At 35.1% G+C, this 20,696-nt stretch overlaps 1 protein-coding gene across 4 annotated transcripts in view; it reads right to left on the bottom strand.

Annotated features, from left to right (window-relative positions):
* Naam (Nicotinamide amidase) overlaps nucleotides 1–20,696 on the bottom strand; it is a 143,936-nt gene that overhangs the window by 67,188 nt on the left and 56,052 nt on the right. The window contains exons 1-3 of one of the 4 annotated variants that reach the window (XM_075290767.1): nucleotides 10,598–11,053; nucleotides 10,129–10,334; nucleotides 5,458–5,644 (exon numbers count right to left, since the gene is read on the bottom strand). In XM_075290767.1, coding sequence (XP_075146882.1) covers nucleotides 5,458–5,644; nucleotides 10,129–10,214 — 273 coding nt within the window. In that variant the 5' untranslated portion in view covers nucleotides 10,215–10,334; nucleotides 10,598–11,053. Of the gene's footprint in view, nucleotides 1–5,457; nucleotides 5,645–10,128; nucleotides 10,335–10,587; nucleotides 11,054–20,696 lie in introns of those variants that run through there. The other 3 variants (XM_075290768.1, XM_075290766.1, XM_075290769.1) reach the window with 3 other exon arrangements.

Genomic DNA, 20,696 nt, shown 5'->3' with positions numbered 1-20,696 from the left:
GGAAGAACTTCCAATTTGTTTTTTGCTGGGATATTCTACACGCAAAGAAAAAAAAACGTTTGGAAAACGTGTACCAAAAACGTTTTTCTTTTGTTAGAGTTTTTTGAATTGCTTCGAAAATTTCAAACTTTTATCACCAAAAAAATTCGTTTATTACAAAATTTTTATTTTTTCAATAAAAAAGTTAGTTTTGAAACAACAACACAGTCCATTTCGTTTATATCAAACACAGTTCTTTTCTGACTTTAGGTCTTTAATAAGACACATTTTACAGTTCAAAATTTAATATACCACAATGTAATGTTGAACATTTTTTCGGAATCTTCCGAACATATCTGGAATATATGTAAAAAAAAAACTAAAAAAACTTTGGTCGAAGCAGGGATCGAACCCACGACCCTTGGCAAGCAAGTCGGACGTAGCAACCACTGCTCCACGGTGCCAAACTAAATGTTTGTTTCTGTTAAATAAACTTTATTTATTCGGTTCGTGGGCGCCGCAAGCTATGCTATATAAATATAACTTATATGGATATTTATCTATTGATGACCATAACAGGTACATAGCTCAGTGGTTAGTGTGTTGGCTTACAAAGTGCATGGTCCGCGGTTCAATTCTCCGTCCAGGCGAAAGGTAAAAAAAAATTTAAAAATTTATAAAATCGTATAATTTCTTCTACATTGTTGGTATTACAGGAAAAGGTGTTAAGAACTAAAAAACCTCGTGGATGTGAGAAAGAGTGAGGGAAAATGCAATTAGCAAGAAAACAATGTTTTTTTTTGTTTGTTTGAGTTTGTCTTTATGAAATTGTTTTTACATCCTGGAAAAGAATAAACGTTTATCACAACAAGTATATACTTTTCTTCCAAATACACTTGCTTACAGCGAAAAGCAAATGAGAAACGAACTTTGTTTGTCTAAAATTTCGTTTGGGAGGAAAGAATTATTTTTTTGCGTGTATTGCCCATATGCAAAACAACTTTTTGACAGTTATGTATGTTATGGTAAAAGTAGACTTGAAGTTTTTTTTACTGTTTTGTATATGGGTTTATATGTATTGAATATGATGTACGCAGATGAGGGGGTAATACTTCGACTCGAAATAATTAGACAATAATAAACAAAATTCTTGGCCAAGCAGAATGCGGTGGAATAAATAGGTGGTAAGGTTTATTTATTTATTTTTTTGTTAAAGATTCGCTGTAGTTCTTTAAGCCCTGTTTAAAGCAAGTCCAAAAACAAAGAATTTCATATAAACCAGAATTTTAAACTTCATTTATTGTACTGAACAGATTTCGAAAATTCCCCAAAATTCTGGATATTCCCTATAAAATCCCCAAGCATCCCATTCCCCGACTAACCCACAATTCAAAAATTTTGTCCTCATCTACATTTTAGAGAGTAAGATTGGTACTGAGACTACCAAAGTCTCGCAGAGCTACTTTCGTGCAGCGTGTGATGGATTTGTAGGTTGTTTAAATGTCATATTTAATTTGAACAAATCTAATCTGATTCTGATGATAACTAACATTTCCGATTTTTTTTTACATTGAACAATACAATTAAAAAATATAACGCTTTACTATATGGAATATGATATCAGCCACCATGTACTGCTTCAGTTGATGAATCTAACAATTACCTGAGAAATTATAACAGAATCCATAACCACGTGGATGACAGAATTATCCCCTGGTTGTCGGCGATATATATATAGGATGTATCAACTTACCATATATTCCACGAAAGTGGAGGGAATCAAAAGTCGTTTTCGTACCTAAAGCGGGAAAAGCCTCTCACTCGAATGCGAAGGATTTCTTATCATCATTCCTACTTAAGACTCTGGAGAGGATGATAGATATTTATCTTAGAACTAGCGTCGATTCAAGTTTGCTTTCGAAACGACAACATGCATACTCGAAGGGCAGGTCTACTGAGACCGCATTACATGAACTAGTCAGCTTTATTGAAAGCTCACTATCTGTCAAAGAATACAAAATCGTGGCGTTTCTAGACATCGAAGGGGCGTTCAATAAGGTCCATCCGAGCTCGATATTAAATGGACTGACAACTCTGAATGTTGATCCAGGTATACTTAGGCTGTTAGACGAACTTCTAAGGAAGAGGCGCATTTCAGCCACACTAGGACAAGCAAACATACAAAGGTATGTGAAGAGAGGCACTCCTCAAGGAGGAGTTCTATCACCTCTTATTTGGAATGTTGCTATAAACGACCTTCTGGTTTCCCTAGAAAAAGAAAGGATACAAGTGGTGGCATACGCAGATGATGTGGCGCTTGCAGTCAGGGGAAAATTCCCATCAACAGTTAGAGATATTATACAAAGAGCCCTCCGGATGACTGAGAAATGGGCGAAAGATAATGGTCTTGGGGTAAATCCTGCAAAGACAGAACTAGTCATGTACTGCAAAGACCGCAAAACTCCCACGGTTAGACCCATTTCCTTAGGGGGTATTGAAATTCCCTTTAGGGAGTGTGCAAAATACCTCGGCGTTATTTTGGACAGGAAGCTGAACTTTAAGCTTAATATTGAAGAAAGGCGAGGAAAGCAACGGTAGCTTTATACTCGTGCAAAAAGGCAATAGGGAAAAAGTGGGGACTAAAACCAAAAATTGTACATTGGCTATACACGGCAGTGGTTAGACCTATAATGCTATATGGTGTTGTAGTCTGGTGGCCGGCACTTCACCAGCCGACAAATTTAGACAAAGTTCAGCGTATGGCGTGCTTGTGTATCTCAGGCGCATTCAGCAAGACAGGAACAAATTTCCTTAATGCCATACTGCATCTGTTGCCTTTAGACATTTTGGCCAAACAGTCAGCTGCAACAACGGCTGAGCGGTTGCGCGAGCTATCGCTGTGGTCGGAAAAAAGTTACGGTCACAGTTCGATCCTCAAAATAATGCCAGGTGTGCCTAACGTAGTGGATTATACTTTTCGACAAAAAGTTTGCAACTTTAATTCCCAACAGGGAGACGTGGTGCCCCGGGGAATAAACGATATATAGATTTCTACACTGATAGCTCCAAATTGGATGGACAAGTGGATTTCGGAGTATATTCTAAAGATCTGGAACTTCGAATAGCGAAAAGATTACCTAATCACTGTAGTGTTTTTCTGCAAAGTGGTTGCGGATGCATGCTGTCGTTGCTCTCGAAACGACAACATGCATACCCGAAGGGCAAGTCTACTGAGACCGCATTACATGAACTAGTCAGCTTTATTGAAAGCTAACTATCTGCCAAGGATTACACAATCGTGGCGTTTCCATCCGAGCTCGATTTTAAATGGACTGACAACTCTGAATGTTGGTCCAGGTTTACTTGGGCTGTTAGACGAACTTCTAACAAAGAGACGTATTCAGCCACACTAGGACAAGCAAACATAAAAAAGTTTGTGAACAGAGGCACTCTCCAAGGAGGAGTTCTATCACCTCTTCTTTGGAATTTTGCTATAAACAACCTTCTGGTTTCCCTAGAAAAAGAAAGGATAAAAGTAGTGGCATACTCATATCATGAGGCGTTAGCAGTCAGGGGATAATTCCCATCCACAATCAGAGATATTATACAGAGAGCCCTCCGGATGACTGAGAAATGGGCGAAAGGTAATGGTCTTGGGGTAAATCCTGCAAAGACAGAACCAGTCGTGTACTGCAAGGATCGCAAAACTCCCACGGTTAGGCCCATTTCCTTAGGGGGTATTGAAATTCCCTTTGGCGAGTGTGCAAAATACCTTGGCGTTATTTTGGGCAGGAAGCTGAACTTTAAGCTTAATATTGAAGAAAGGGCGAGGAAAGCAACGGTAGCTTTATACTCGTGCAAAAAGGCAATAGGGAAAAAATGGGGACTAAAACCAAAAATTGTGCATTGGCTATACACGGCAGTGGTTAGACCTATATGGTGTTGTAGTCTGGTGGCCGGCACTTCACCAGCCGACAAATTTAGGCAAAGTTCAGCGTATGGCGTGCTTGTGTACCTCAGGTGCATTCAGCAAGACAGGAACAAATTTCCTTCATGTCATGCTGCATCTATTGCCTTTAGACATTTTGGCCAAACAGTCAGCTGCAACAACGGCTGTGCGGTTGTTCGAGCTATCGCTGTGTTCGGAAAAAAGTTACGGTCACAGTGCGGTCCTCAAAATAATGCCAGATGTTCCTAACGTAGTGGATTATACTTTTCGACAAAAAGTATAATCCGGGGAATAAACGATATATAGATTTATACATTGATGGCTACAAATTGGATGGACAATTGGGTTTCGGAGTATATTCTAAAGATCTGGAACTTCGAATAGCGAAAAGATTACCTAATCACTGTAGTGTTTTTCAGGATGAAATATTAGCAATAAGAGAGATGGCGAATTGGCTGAGAAGTAATGTTCCAAAAAATTTTGGCATTAATATATACACAGGCAGTCAACCTGCAATAAAATCCTTGGACTCTGTGTTCCTCAACTCGAAAACGGCCATCGACCGCCGCGAATCTCTCAATGAGATGGCTGAGCAGCACAATATTCACCTAATATGGGTGCCTGGCCATAGGAACATACCGGGGAACTGCGAAGCAGATGAGCTAGCAAGGCTGGGAACTACCTTACATATTCCAGGGGAACTAGAATCTGTCGGTATGCCTCTGGCTACCTGCAAGCTCTTACTGCGTGAGAAGACTGTCATGATGGCAAATGTTCGATGGGAGAATTGTAGGGTTGTAACGACACCAAGCAAATATGGCCCCATTTAAACTTAAACCGCACACTAGATATGCTAGTGTTCTCGATATCACTCTTGATATCTGCTATAACGGGTCACTGCCTGATAGGCGATTTTGCAAAAACTATTGGTGCGAAGTATAATGACTATTGTATGAGCTGTCATGATGCGGAGGAAAAGGAATCAATAAAACACCTCTTGTGTGAGTGTCCTGCATTTTGTGTAAGGCGTAAGCAAATTTTAGGGGCATATAGCTTCAGATTACTGGCGGACCTGGAAAACGTTAACTTAAGCGTTCTGCTAATGTTTTTGGAACAATCTGGTTGGTTCAACAGAAGAAAATAATCGAGAAGGTTTAACGGTTAAAACTAGAAGTGCCCATATGTAATAGGTACTTTTAGTTAATGTGGTATCACAATGGACTGAATAGTCTATGTGAGCCTGAATCTTAATCGGGCTGCCACTTTAACCTTTAGATATTCTCTGAGAAACTTTACAAACTTTAAGTCGCTCGAAGGGGATTGAATTACTATAGAGAAAATGCAAACGGTGATCGAAAAAGTACTCTAATTCTCAAGCCCGTCTTTATATGGTCTTATTTAGAACAGAAAGCCTTTAGTGAAACACGCTTTAAAACCACAAAATTGATTGAAATAAATCAATGAATAAAAATTATGCTGTTTTTTTCCTGGATTTTTTTTTTGCTAAATAAACTTTTTTGCCAACTTACCGTCTTGATCCAATTATTCCAGCAAAACTTGAATTCATCTCTATCGATGAAGCCATCTTCATTTGTATCAAAAACAGCGAATATTTGCTCCAAACGATCTGCAGGTACCTCGTATATGTGTCCTTTGTCATTGCGAAAAAGAGCACGACAGATGAGTGAAAATTCATTTAGACTTAAACGATCATCGCTAAAATGATAACGAAAAAATTCAATGAATCAATTTCTATAAAGAAAAAAAATAATATATCTATATATATAAAATTGAATCTATGTTTGTTTATTTGTTTGATTGTTTGTTTGTATGTTCCGAGTTGGCTCCGAAACGGCTGAACCGATTTTCTTGAAACTTTCAGAGATCATAGGGGGCGTTCATGTGGTGAAAATAGGGTACGTAATTTTTTGACACCTGGTCGCGGAGGGGGACCTCCCCTTTGTCGGACTTTTTGAAAATTGGACCAAAGTTGACCGATTTACTTGAAATTTTCATTGAAGGTTGGGGTTGGCATCTAGACAAAGATCCGCTACTTTATATCTCGATATTTGGTGGCGGAGGGGGACCTCTCCTTTGTTCGACTTTTTTTAAAGTACAGTGAAAAAACTAAAATTCTCTAAATTATCTGAGATTTACAAAGAACATGCGGTGAAGTTATGGAATTAATATGGGGTACCTGATGATTTCATATTTGGACGGGGAGGGGGGCCTCCCCCTTGCCCTACTTTTTGAAACTTGGAACAAAATTATGGGATTTGCTTGAAATTGTCATTGAATGTAGACAAATATCAGCTACACTATTTTTCGATATTTGGTCGGGGAGGGGGACCACCCTTTTGCCCGACTTTTTTTTAAAGTACAGTGAAGACAAAACTAAACTCCCCCGACTGAAATTTTACGGAAAAAATGGGTGAGGTTATGAAATTTATATCAGGTTCCTGATTTAAAAAAAAAAAAAATTAAAGGGCATAGGGAGACATCCGCTTCTCTTAAGTACATACAGAGAAACAATTAAACTTTACCGAGTTACTTGAAATTTACAGAGGACTGGGGAGAGGTTACGATATAAATAGTTGATACCGGATTTTGTGATATTTGGACGGAAGAGAGGCCGCCCTTTAGGCTTATAATTTGCTTGACATTTTCTGGGACATTTACAAAAGATACGCTACATCACTTTTCGATATTTGGTCGGGGAGGAGGACCTCCTCTAAAACTGCAAAAAAAAATTTAAGTTTTCTTGAAATTTACAAAGGCAGTGGGGGAAGGTTATGAACGAAGAGGGAACCTTCCTTGCCCAACACTTGAAGGAAGTGGCAAGAATTTTCAGGGAAGGTTAAGGGTGCTATTCACTACCGTGTTTGTCGATATTGTATCGGGGAAAGTGACGTCCCTTTTAAACAATAGAGCAAAATTCCTTGCCCCACACTTGAAGGAAGTGGTAAGAATTTTCAGGGAAGGTTAGGGGTGCTATTCACTACGGTGTTTGTCGATATTGTATCGGGGAAAGTGACGTCCCTTTTAAACAATAGAGCAAAATTTAAACACCTCCGATCTACTTGAAATTTACAGGGAACGTGTAAAATTAAATTATGTTAGTATATGATTTTTCGATATCTGGTTGGGGAAGGGGAAAATTAATAAACTTTGTTGATTTACTTCGATAGAATTTATAGGGACCATTGAGTAGTTGTGAAATTAATATAGGGTACGTGATAGTCCGATATCAGGTCGGAGTGGAGCGATGGTGGGGAGAGGGTTCCCTTTTGTCCGTTTTTTTTTTTTTTTCTTAAATTGAAAGTAGAGGGTTGTCCGTAAATGGGAACTCGGTACTTAATTTGTGATTTTTGCACCGGCTTCCTCCAGACTTCTTTTTAGTAAAGAACTTAAATTTACATGAAATTGGCAGCCAACGTAGAGTGTGCATCATTTTCCAACATTTTAGCAAATGTTAATGTGGTAAAATTTTTTACTACTTGTGCTTTTTCCGATTTATTTGATGGGAAACAGTAATTCTTTGTATGTTATTATAATATAGTGCTTAATTTTTAGATATGTTGAGGAGAAGGATACCTTTCCTTGACAAACCACACTTAAAATTCACAAGAAATATAGAAGATTGTCCAACTACTTGAATACAGAACATTATTTAAAAAATTTGGAGGCGAACCGTTTTACATATGCATATCCGCCGTATTTGTACCTATAAACGAAAAAGCAAGTAGTCCGATTTGTTTGAAAGAATTCAAATCTTTTCGAATTTGTTTTCAGCACGAAGGATATGGTTGACTAAGTTACACCAAATGTTCCTACAAATACGCTTCGGAAGGCGCAGCGAAGCGGGCCGGGTTACGCTAGTTTTGCTATAAATTTTAATTCAACACAAAACAAGTTCAATTTTGTTCCCCTGTGTTATCATCCCGAATTTAAATGTTTGTGTGAATAGAACTAATATTTTCCGATTTTATTTGTCGTTCACATTGGGGTAATGCGGCTAAAAATATACAGAATTTGATTGCAAAATTTCGGCCAGTTTTGCCTAAATAGGAAAAACATATATATGGAATCTATATCGAAATCTGAACCGATTGTAATCAAATTTCACATGCATAGTTACTATGTTGAATCTACTCCCTGTGCAAAATTTCACGTAAATCGGATTACAACTTTGACCTCTGTTGTCATATGACGGAAAATCGGGCGAAAGATATATATGTGAGCTATATCAAAATCTGAACCGATTTAAACCAAAATAAACACGCATATGCAGAACCTTAATTCTACTGCCTGTGCAAAGTTTCAAGTTCAATTCTACTGCCTCTGCAAAATTTCACGTAAATCAGAGTAGCACTTTTGCCTCTGTGGGCATATTAGTCCAAATCGGGCGAATGGTATATATGGGAGCTATATCTAAATCTAAGCCGACTTCAACTAAATTTTGCACAATTAACGATACTATAAAACGTACTCCTTGTGCAAAATTTCAAGCAACTCAGGGCAAAACTCTGGCTTTTGAGGCCATATAAATCCAAATCGGACGAAAGATATATATGGGAGCTATATATAAATCTGAACCGATTTAGCTGATATTTGGAAGTTTTTACGGGACTGACACAACATTCAGATGTACAAAGTTTGAAGAACGTCGGTTCATAAATACGTGAATTATGATAAAATCGGTGATAACTATATATGGCAGCTATATCTAAATCTGAACCGATTTTTTCCAAAATCAATAGCGATTGCCTTCTACCCGAAGAAAGACGTTATGTCAAATTTGAGGACGACCGGACTTAAACTGCGACCTATACTTTGTGCACAAAATTGCATATACAGACAGACGGACAGACAGACAGACAGACAGACGGACATCGCTAAATCGACTCAGAATTTAATTCTAAGCCGATCGGTATACAAAAAGATGGGTCTATGACAATTATTTCTTGGCGTTACATACAAATGCACAAACTTATTATACCCTGTACCACAGTAGTGGTGAAGGGTATAAAAATTTAACTCTATATGGCACTAAAGCCAATTTATTTCTACGTTAATTCATGGAGAAAGTTTTCTTGACTTTAATAATTATTTGTGTACGTTAATGAAATTAACTAAAAACGAGGGGAAATTATACACAAATGAAGCATAAATTCGTGTCTCCCACAAAATAGTTATGTTAAAAAATTCTTAAAATTAATTAATTAATCTTAGATTTTGCCAATAAAGCGTCCTTCGTATGGTACTAAAGATATTTTCGCAATTTTGAACTCCAATTTTTTTTTTTCTTCAAACCTAAAATTTTCTTTAACAATTTAAAAAATCAAAAATTATAAATTTTCGCGAATTTGCACCCAGAGAAGGAATATGATCACCTCAAACATGTTTTAAGAGCAAAATGTTATTTTTGGGTGGTGACCATGTAACATGGTTTTCGCAACCATGTTATTTTCTCGGAAATCATGTATCTGATTTCGGCAAGCAAGTTATATTTGACGAGAAAATAACTTTTTAGTGACAAACATGTTACATGGTCACCATACAAAAATAACATTTTGCTCTTGAAACATGTTTGAGGTGATCATATTCCTTCTCTGCGTGTGTCGAAAAATATTTAGTTATTTTTTGAGAAATCGGCGTGACATTTGCGTTTGTAATAGAGTTTTGTTAAAATTTTCGAAAATGGAACAAATCTCTTTTCTGATGGGCTCACTGTTTTTGAGTGTGTATATTTATGATTCGGCCCAGCCGAACTGAACGCCGTAAATACCTGTGTTCTAATATTTTAGTGTTCTTAGTTTTTGTTCTGTTTTTTTGTTTTGTAATAAAATTGAGCTTTCATATTCTAGGCCACAAATTTTCATTGATAACATTTTCTATTAAATCGATAAACTCATATTTACGTTTGTCTTCTACACATAATTCACACGCAAAAGCATTGTCATATTATGTAAATTTTATTTATTTATATCACATTTCTTTTGGGAATTAATAACCAAACAAGTAGCACGAAAAGCAATAAAACACACTCACACTATATAAAATAATGAAATGGCAAAATTTTTTAAATATGCTAAAATAAAATTTAATGTCTTCTTTACTTAACACTGTTCCATATATTATTTTTATATTATTATTATTTAAAAATTTATTTTTTTTTGTCTCATTGATCACTAACTCACCCGTCTTTATCGAATGCAGTGAAACAGGCATCCATTGCTGAACCGTTTGGATCGTCGATGACAATTGGCGGTGTTGGTGAGTCCATACCTGTTATTGCAAATGTTTCGAAGCTGCTATTTACTTGGGATTTTTATACAAGACAAGAAGGCCACAAACACTTTTGCAGAGAAAAAAAATCAAAAGAAATTCTCTTTCGGCTACGGAACTGTAAGTCAAAAATAACAAGAAATGGTATATATGTATATAAATCAACAAGGATATAAACAAACACATTTATAGAGAATGTAGGAGATAGGCTTTTATTCATTAATATGTGTGTGCGAGTATGTGTGAGTTTCAGAACTTTCAAGATATAAAAGTCTTGAATACAAGCACATAATTGTTCAATTCAAAATAACTGAAACTTTTTAACCGCACACCACCCCCACATACACATACGCACACATCCACACACTCACGTTCACATACAACACACTGTGGCAACTATGGTTGTTTGAACTACTGCATGATATGTCCTAGCAGGCAATATTCCTTCTTCAAACCGTAGGTGGTTTTAAAGTTTTTTCGTTATTTTTTTTTTGTTTTGGAACCTTCACAATTTCGTTTTTTTGGAGCTCACCGCAGTGAGAGTTTCTGTTTTTTGTTGATTGGCCGGGGGTGGGGGCTTGTTTTTCGTTTCACTTTTCTTTGAATGCCAACTGTCGGAACCATAAAAAGTTCACTGCAGTTGCTCACAAGTCTATTGGTTTAAGCTGTCACACTTCACAATTCACTCTGTGATACGTTCAGCAACTGTGTGCGATTTAATGGATTTATCGGCGATGACTGATTGTCAGTTTTGGAAAAGTTACTCTAACAACTGAATGTGAAATGTTTCCCTGGTGAAAATTAAAAAGGGGCTGGGTGTGGGTTACAAACAAACAAGCGTTCACTTTTTTTCCTCAATTGGAATGAAACAAATAAACCTGGCACAATGAAATTACACTCGACTGTGACGATGTTTCAACAAACGATACAACAAGTCTGAAATACCTCTGACATGGATGGCAGCGAATTGTGAATACCCTTCGAAGACAGACATGCTTCTTTGACGTTTAATGACCAGATCATGTTACTGAATTTTATCGTTTATTTTTCATGACTATGAGGGTGAATCCAATATCTAATATAGTTATAATGAGTTATCTAATAGTATTTACTATATTTGCTTAGTTTTTTTGCGATAATATTTCATTTTTACAATATCTTTTTTAATAGAAAAACTAAAATTCGCTTTTGCACCATTTCCAAGACGATAGCTTCAAGAAGCAAATCAAAAGATCGTTCTATATGGAGGCTATGCCAAAACATGGACCCATTTTCAACACACCTCTTTAAGGTCCAAAAATACTTCCAGATTTTAAATTTCAGGCAAATCGAATAGAAAATACAGTTTCTACACACACAAAAATAAAATATGAATTTGTACATAAATTTGTATATATTTATAAATTTATGGACTTTTCCATAAAAAATATGTACACTTACATAATATATTGTTTTCGTAAATATTTACTTGTTGTGAAATTATGAATTTTTTAATAATATATATGAACGGTTTCATAAAATCAATGAAACTTTACGTAATATATCAAAAAATACTGGTTTTCTCATAGTGTGAGAGAACCACAACATAGAGTTACTCTCATATGTAACAATTCAAGCATAAACGTAACGTTTTGAAGGCAACACGTGTTTTTGAGTTTTTCAGTACAGTTTGAGTCGCCGTCGTGATTCGAAGAATTTTTTATTGCTGTAAAAAATTGACAAAAAAAAAACAATATTAAACGGAAGCGTTGGTGTTCACAAGTAATATAAAATATTATAAAATTATGTTCTTTAGTGGTTGGACTATAATGCGGTTTTTAGTAAATGGGTTCAGACATTTTGACCAATTATGCAGGCATTAAGAATCAGGGGAAAAATCTAAAGGAAAAGTACATATTTTTCAATGACGAAAAATATGTATACTTCATTTATAATATTAAAAACACCATTCATATTATGTATACATTCAATGAAAACCTGTATTTTTTTATTTTATGAATTGTTTTCATATAATTTATGAATCCCGTGTTTGGAAATTTTTTGTGAAAACTATTCATAAAATAAATGTATTATTTTTTGTGTTTAGACGCCCAAGAAACAAAATCGGGAGATCGGTCTATATGGGGGTTATACCAAAACATGGACCGATGGGCACCATTTTCGGCACACCTTCTTATGGTCCTCAAGTACCTCTAGATTTTCAATTTCAGGCAAATTGGATAAAAATTACGGTGTTTATAAACCCAAGACCCTAAATCGGGAAATCGGTTTATATGGGGACTTTATCAAAACTTGGACCGATATACACCCAGAGAAGGAATATGATCACCATGTTTCAAGAGCAAAATGTTATTTTTGGATGGTGACCATGTAACATGTTCGCCGCAACCAAGTTATTCTCTCAGAAATTATGTATATGTTTTAGGAAAGCATGTTATGTTTGGAGAGAAAATAACATTTTCGCGACAAACATGTTACACGGTCACCATAAAAAAAAACATTTTGCTCTTGAAACATGTTTAAGGTGATCATATTCCTTCTCTGGGTGTAGCCCATCTTCGAACTTGACCTGCCTACAAACAAAAAACGAATCTGTGCCAAATTTCAGGACGATAGCGCCATTATTGAAAGCTGTAGCGTGATTACAACAGACAGACAGACATGCTTATAACGTCTTAGAATTTCTCCCTGATCAAGAATATATATAGTCGGAAATGACAAATATAGTCGGAAATGACAAACTTTCACACGGAATGACAAACTTCCCAGCAAAAAAATTTGGAAGTTCTTCCAAAGGCACAAGTTTAAAAGCACTTCCAGAAGATGCACTTCCAATGATGTTCTTTATTTTAACTACCCAGGAAGTTATTTTAATGCAATTTTTATAACTTGTTTTTTTTCATACTTTAAATGGGTAATTTTAACTTTTTTGTTTCAAATAGGTTAAAAACTGAGTAAGAATTCATAAAATGGTACAAATCATTTAACTTTTGTCGGAAAAAATGCTAAATCCATTTTAAAACAAGTAAGGAAAGACTAAAGTCGGCCGGGCCGACTATATTATACCCTGCACCACTTTGTAGATCAAAATGTTCGATACCATATAACATCCGTCAAATGTGTTGGGGGCTATATATAAAGGTTTGCCCCGAAGACATACATTTAAATATCACTCGATCTGGACAGAATTTGATAGACTTCTACAAAATCTATAGACTCAAAATTTAAGTCGGCAAATGTACTAGGGTGGAACACAATGCTAGTAAAAAATATGGGAAACATTTAAATCTGAAGCAGTTTTAAGGAAACTTCGCAAAAGTTTATTTATGATTTATCGCTCGATATATATGTATTAGAAGGTTAGGAAAATTAGAGTCATTTTTACAACTTTTCGACTAAGCAGTGGCGCTTTAACAAGGAAAATGTTGGTATTTTGGCCATTTTTGTCGAAATCAAAAAAACATATATATGGGAGCTATATCTAAATCTGAACCGATTTCAATAAAATTTGGCACACTTGACTATACTACTAATTGTACTCCTAGTGCAAACTTTCAACCAAATTGGGCCAAAACTCTGGCTTTTGGGACCATTTAGTCCATATCGGGCGAAAAATATATATGGGAGCTATATCTAAATCTGAACCGATTTAAATCAAATTTTGCACACTTGACTATACGACTAAGTGTTATGTCTGTACAAAATTTCAAGAAAATCGGTATAAAACTCTGGCTGCTGGGTCCATATTAGTGCATATCGGGTGAAAGATATATATGGGAGCTATATCTAAATCTCAATCGATTTCTTCCAAAATCAATAGGGTTCTATTCTGACCTAAATTAGGAGCATGTGCCAAATTTGAAGGCGATTGGACTTAAATTGCGACCTAGACTTTGATCACAAAAATATGTTCACAGACAGACAGACGGACGGACGGACAGACGGACATGGTTATATTGACTCAGGGACCCACCCTGAGCATTATTGCCAAAGACAACATGTGTCTATCTCGTCTCCTTCTGGGTGTTACAAACATATGCACTAACTTATAATACCCTGTTCCACAGTGTGGCGCAGGGTATAAAAATTGCAAATTTTTGAAAATATTTGATGCCAAACGTTCATTAAAACTCATAAAAAAATTTTAAAAATTATTTATTTGTGAATTATCACAAAATTTCTTAATTCACATCCAAAATATTGAATTCGGATCACACCTAAAGAAGTGATGCAAATTCATTGCAACGGCTGTTGAATTGGAGGACTTCCATCCTATGACAAGCCCGTGTTAAATTCATCGCTTCTGCGTCAATTTTGCATCACTTCCGGATCCAAAAAGAACATTTTCATTAATTTTTTGGCGACGCTTTTTTGCTGGGTTATTATACCACCATTACCATTCTATGGTGGTGGGTATAATTAGATTTGTTCGATTCGTCTGTCTTATACCATAGTAGTGTAACAAACACTATCTACAAGAAATAGTATCGTACACTTTCTCAATGCCTTGCAATGAACCAAAATAAATTCCTTCCTCGCCTTGAAATAAATTCACTCCAAAAAAAATACAAATAAACAAATATGACACCGACACACTAACATGTTTAATTCTAAGTTACTATGCCATTTTTATGGAGCTTCGATGCCAAACAAAAATAATGATAACGCTCGAATAATGTAGATCAAAAGTAATCTAACAAGTATATTCGGCCAAGACTAATTTTGTGCAAGCCCACCCATGGCCCGTATACAAAGTTCTAGTACCGACTGTCATCAATTGCAACTGATCGCGACTGTTGTTCTTGGGATTTTTTCTACAATATATTCTACAGAGTATGCAATGTGTACTCTATAACCCAGCAAAAACAATTGGAAGTTCTTCTAAAGGCACAACTTTAAAAGCACTTCCAGAAGATGCACACCCAATGATGTTCTTTGTTTTAACTACCCAGGAAGTTATTTTAATGCAATTTTTATAACTTGTTTTTTTTTCATACTTTTAATGGGTAATTTTAACTTTTGTTGTTTCAAATAGGTTAAAAACAGGTACAAAAAAAAGGGTACAAATTATTTAAATTTTGTCGAAAAAAATGCTAAATCCAATCTGAACAAATTGTGAATTTTTGAGGTCAAACGTTTCCAACAAGCGTTAGAATCCATTAAAAATTATAAAAGTTATTTATTTGACAAAATATCACAGAATTTTTTAATTTACATCCAAAACATTGAATTCGGATCACACCTAAAGAAATAATGTAAATTCAGTGCAACGGCTGTTGAAATGGAGAACTTCCGTCCTATGACAAGCCCATGTTAAATTCGTCGCTTCTGCGTCGATTTTGCACCACTTCCGGATCCAAAAAGAACATTTTCATTACTTTTGTGGCGATGCTTTTTTGCTGGGAATTAATGGTCCCTCTATCATTAGATCAAGTCTACCAGTCATGGATATTAATGATGGGTTATTAAATTCGATCTCGACTTTTACATTCATCGAGACTCCTCTGTGTATCTCACACATTTACAATGCAATTCATTTTCTGCTTCACCGCAATTTTATTGAAATAACAAAAAATCTTTATAATCAATGGGAAATCGGTTGTCATAGCTACAACAACGTCATGTCGTTCATTCCATTACTACGATGACGTTATGCCAATAAAAACAAAACAGAGGCATATCAAAAAAAAAAATCCCCGGTCATAGGCAAGAGGGTGTTTTTCTCCCCGGACCTGTGGTAGATAGGTCATGTAAAAGCGTTAGGAACTCACTCATTAAGAAGTTTTATTGCCTCATACTTATGATTTACGATCTTTAGCATTTCACATCTATTTCGGTTACCTTAATGGTGGAGAGGGGGAAGTCTGTGTACTATGGAATATGACTTCCAGACGCAATCGGTGTCAGTAGCCAAGTTGCACCCTCCTTCTCCATCGTTGGATATATGTGTCATAAATTGTACACCTTCTTTTGTCTCGTTGTCTAAGAATGATGTGATTGTCAGCCGTATTTGCAACAAAGTTTTACTCAATTTAGACATGTATGGATAATTCATAAACAACCAATTAATATGGGCACTTTAATTATAATTTATGACTTTGCTAAAATTTATAATTTCAGTCGGAGAATTTCTCCTATATTTAAGAAAATAGACTGTTGGTACACGCAAAGAAAAAAACGTTTGGAAAACGTGTACCGAAAACGTTTTGCTTTTGTCAGAGTTTTTTGAATTGCTTCGAAAATTTTAAACTTTTATCACCAAAAAAATTCGTTTGTTACAAAATTTTAATTTTTTCAATAAAAAAAGTTATTTTTGAAACAACAACACAGTCCATTTCGTTTATATCAAACGCTGTTCTTTTCTGACTTTAGGTCTTTAATAAGACACATTTTACAGTTCAAAATTTAATATACTACAATGTAATGTTGATCATTTTTTCGGAATCTTCCGAACATATCTGGAATATATGTAAAAAAAAAAAACAAAAAAAAACTTCGGTCGAAGCAGGGATCGAACCCACGACCCTTGCCATGCAAGTCAGACGTAGCAACCACTGCTCCACGGTGCCAAACTAAATGTTTGTTTCTGTTAAATAAACTTTGTTTATTCGGTTCGTGGGCGCCGCAAGCTATGCTATATAAATATAACTTATATTGATATTTATCTATTGATGACCGTATCAGGTACATAGCTCAGTGGTTAGTGTGTTGGCTTACAAAGTGCATGGTCCGCGGTTCGATTCTCCGTCCAGGCGAAAGGTAAAAAAATTTTAAAAATTTATAAAATCGTATAATTTCGTCTACATTGTTGTATTACAGGAAAAGGTGTTAAGAACTAAAAATCCTCGTGGATGTGAGAAATATGTGAGGGAAAATGCAATTAGCAAGAAAACAATGTTTTTTTTTTTTTTTTTTTTTTGAGTTTGTCTTTATGAAATTAATTTTACATCCTGGAAAAGAATAAACGTTTATCACAAAAAGTATATACTTTTCTTCCAAATACACTTCCTTACAGCGAAAAGCAAATGAGAAACGAACTTTGTTTGTCTAAAATTTCGTTTGGGAGGAAAGAATTATTTTTTTGCGTGTAGTGATGACATTGGACGCAAGGAAAAACTAGTTTTCTACGGAACGAAATTTTCGACAAACGAAATTCCCCTTTATTATACCCTCCACCATTCCGTTTGTAACACATCGAAATATTGCTCTAAGACCCCATAAAGTATATATATTCTGGGTCGTGGTGAAATTCTGAGTCGATCTGAGCATGTCCGTCCGTCCGTCTGTTGAAATCACGCTAACTTCCTAACGAAACAAGCTATCGACTTGAAACTTGGCACAAGTAGTTGTTATTGATGTAGGTCAGATGGTATTGCAAATGGGCCATATCGGTCCACTTTTACGTATAGCACCCATATAAACGGACCCCCAAATTTGGCTTGCGAGGCCTCTAAGAGAAGCAAATTTCATCCGATCCGGCTGAAATTTGGTACATGGTGTTAGTATATGGTCTCAACTAACCGTGCAAAAATTGGTCCACATCGGTCCATAATTATATATAGCCCCCATATAAACCGATCCCCCGATTTGGCTTGCGAGGCCTCTAAGAGAAGCAAATTTCATCCGATCCGGCTGAAATTTGGTACATGGTGTTGGTATATGGTTTCTAACAACCATGCAAAAATTGGTCCACATCGGTCCATACTTATATATAGCCCCCATATAAACCGATCCCCCGATTTGGCTTGCGAGGCCTCTAAGAGAAGCAAATTTTATCCGATCCGGCTGAAATTTGGTAAGTGGTGTTAGTATATGGTCTCTAACAACCATGAAAGAATTGGTCCACATCGGTACATAATTATATATAGCCCCCATATAAACCGATCACCAGATTTGACCCCCAGAGCCTCTTCGAAGACCAAAATTCATCTGATTCAGTTGAAATTTGGTACGTGATGTTAATATATGGCCTCAAACTCCCATGCAAAAATTGGTCGAAATCGGTCCATAATTATATATAGGCCCCATATAAACCGATCCCCAGATTTGACCTCCAGAGCCCCTTGGAAGAGCAAAATTCTTCCCATTCGGTTGAAATTTGGTACGTGATGTTAGTATATGGTATCCAACAACCATGCAGGAATTGGTTCCTATCAGCCCATAATTATATATAGCTCCCATATAAACCGATCCCCAGATTTGACCTCCGGTGCCTTTTGGAGAAGCAAAATTCATCCGATCTGCTTGAAATTTGGTACGTGGTGTTAGTATATGATCTCTAACAAACATGCAAAAAGTGGTCAATATCGGTCTATAATTATATATAGACCCCATATAAACCGATCCCCAGATTTGAACTCCGGAGCCTCTTGGAAAAGCAAATTTAATTCGATCCGGTTGAAATTTGGTACGTGGTGCTAGTATATGGTCTCTAAGAACCATGCAAGAATTGGTCCATTTCGGCCTATAATTTTATATAGCCCCCATATAAATCGATCCTCTTGGAGGAGTAAAATTAATCCGATTCGGTTGAAATTTGCTACATTGCCTCTAACAGCCATGCAAAAATTGATCCATATCGGTCTATAGTTATTTATGGCCAATCACAAAATAGAAAATTTTGTCAATATTTCATTTCTGTAGAAAATTTTTTCAACATTTTTTTACTATAGAAAGTTTTGTCCAAATTTTATTTCTATACAAAATTTTGTCAAAATTTTATTTCTATACAAAATTTTGTCAAAATTTTATTTCTATAGAAAATTTTGTCAACATTTTATTACTATAAAAAGTTTTGTCAAAATTTTATTTCTATAGAAAATGTTGTCAAAATTTTATTACTATAGAAAAATTTGTCAAGATTTTATTTCTATAGAAAATTTTGTCAAAATTTTATTCCTATAGAAAATTTTGTCATAATTTTATTTCTATTGAAAATTTTGTCAAAATTTTATTCCTACAGAAAATTTTGTCAAAATTTTATTTCTATAGAAAATTTTGTCAAAATTTTATTTTATAGACATTCTTGTCAACGTTCTATTCCTATAGAAAATTTTTTCAAAATTTTATTTCTATAGAAGATTTTGTCAATATTTTATTTCGTTAGAAATTTTGTCAAAATTTTATTTCTATAGGAAATGTTGTAAAAATTTTATTTTATAGACATTCTTGTAAAAATTTTATTACTATAGAAAGTTTTGTCAAAATTTTATTTCTATAGAAATTTTGTCAAAATTTTATTTCTATAGAAAATTCTGTCAAAATTTTAGTCCTATAGAAAATTTTGTCAAAATTTTATTTCTATAGAAAATCTTGTCAAAATTTTATTTCTTTGGAAAATGTTGTTGTCCCCCATATGGATAATTTAGAAGACGCTACAATTTAGAAGACGGTGTTAAGGAAATTTTAAGATATCTTGCCATCGCCAAGTGTTACGACAACCCAAGTAATTCGATTGTTGATGGCAGTCTTTAGTAGAAGTTTCTACGCAATCCATGGAGGAGGTTACATTTAATTCGCCCTGGCCGAACTTACGGCCATTTTTTTTTTTTTTTGTTTTTGACTTAGAAAACAAATTTTACTTTGTAGTATCTATTTTAATTTGAAGGTTTAAACTGACTCTTATATGTTCATGAATAACGTTTTTGATATATAGCAACAAGAGAATAAAAATTCGATACAAGCGATATGTATCATAATTTTTATGTTTAGAGCCATACAATTTAAAGCTAGATAGGTCCCTAAAAATGACCTTATTTTAAAGAAGCACTATAATTGGCCCGGAATCAATACTAAAATCGTGGAATGGAATGTCTAAGTCTATGAATCCACACCCATTGAAAAAATCATGAACGGTGTGAAGACGCATTTCTCTGATATAAAGTTTTCCAAAAGTCGATAAACTTTTCAATGAAGTCGTTTTGTCTTTATAATTAAGTGATTCGACTTAAAAATGGGTATCATAAAATAAAAGAAAATTTTTCAACATTTTCAACACCTAGCATAATTTCTACTGGAAGTCGAGTCTGAATTTAGAAATAAAAGTTGTCGTTAGCATGGTTTTAAAGGGCTTTGATAGCATATGAAGAAAAAAAGCTGAAATAAAAACGGAAAATTAAAAAAATTACCTTCCTAAATTCAAGTACGCAAAACCCATATTAAAAAAAAGGGATCCTAGAATTATCCGCTCCTTAAAAATCACTAAACTAAAGAAAAAATCTTTGGAACGGGGCATGCTTGTTTTCAGGGGGAGTTGACGGACAAACAATAAAAACGCAGTACTAAATCAAATAGGTTAACCTCTAAATATTTGTTTGTGTTGATAAAAAAATCGCTGTTTATGATGTAAATTTTGTGAATGGCTGTCGTTAAAGAACCATATCAATGCGTTGGGATAATATTAATGTTTCTACAATTTACGAAAAATATTTTTAATTTGGCTAAGAACGTAATCTAGTTTGCGAGAAGATATTGCCAAATA

Source organism: Haematobia irritans, chromosome 1 (assembly GCF_050003625.1).
Source record: "Haematobia irritans isolate KBUSLIRL chromosome 1, ASM5000362v1, whole genome shotgun sequence".
Taxonomy (NCBI): domain Eukaryota; kingdom Metazoa; phylum Arthropoda; class Insecta; order Diptera; family Muscidae; genus Haematobia; species Haematobia irritans.
The sequence above is the reverse complement of the archived record's forward strand: the minus strand, read 5'-3'. Positions and strand labels throughout refer to the sequence as shown.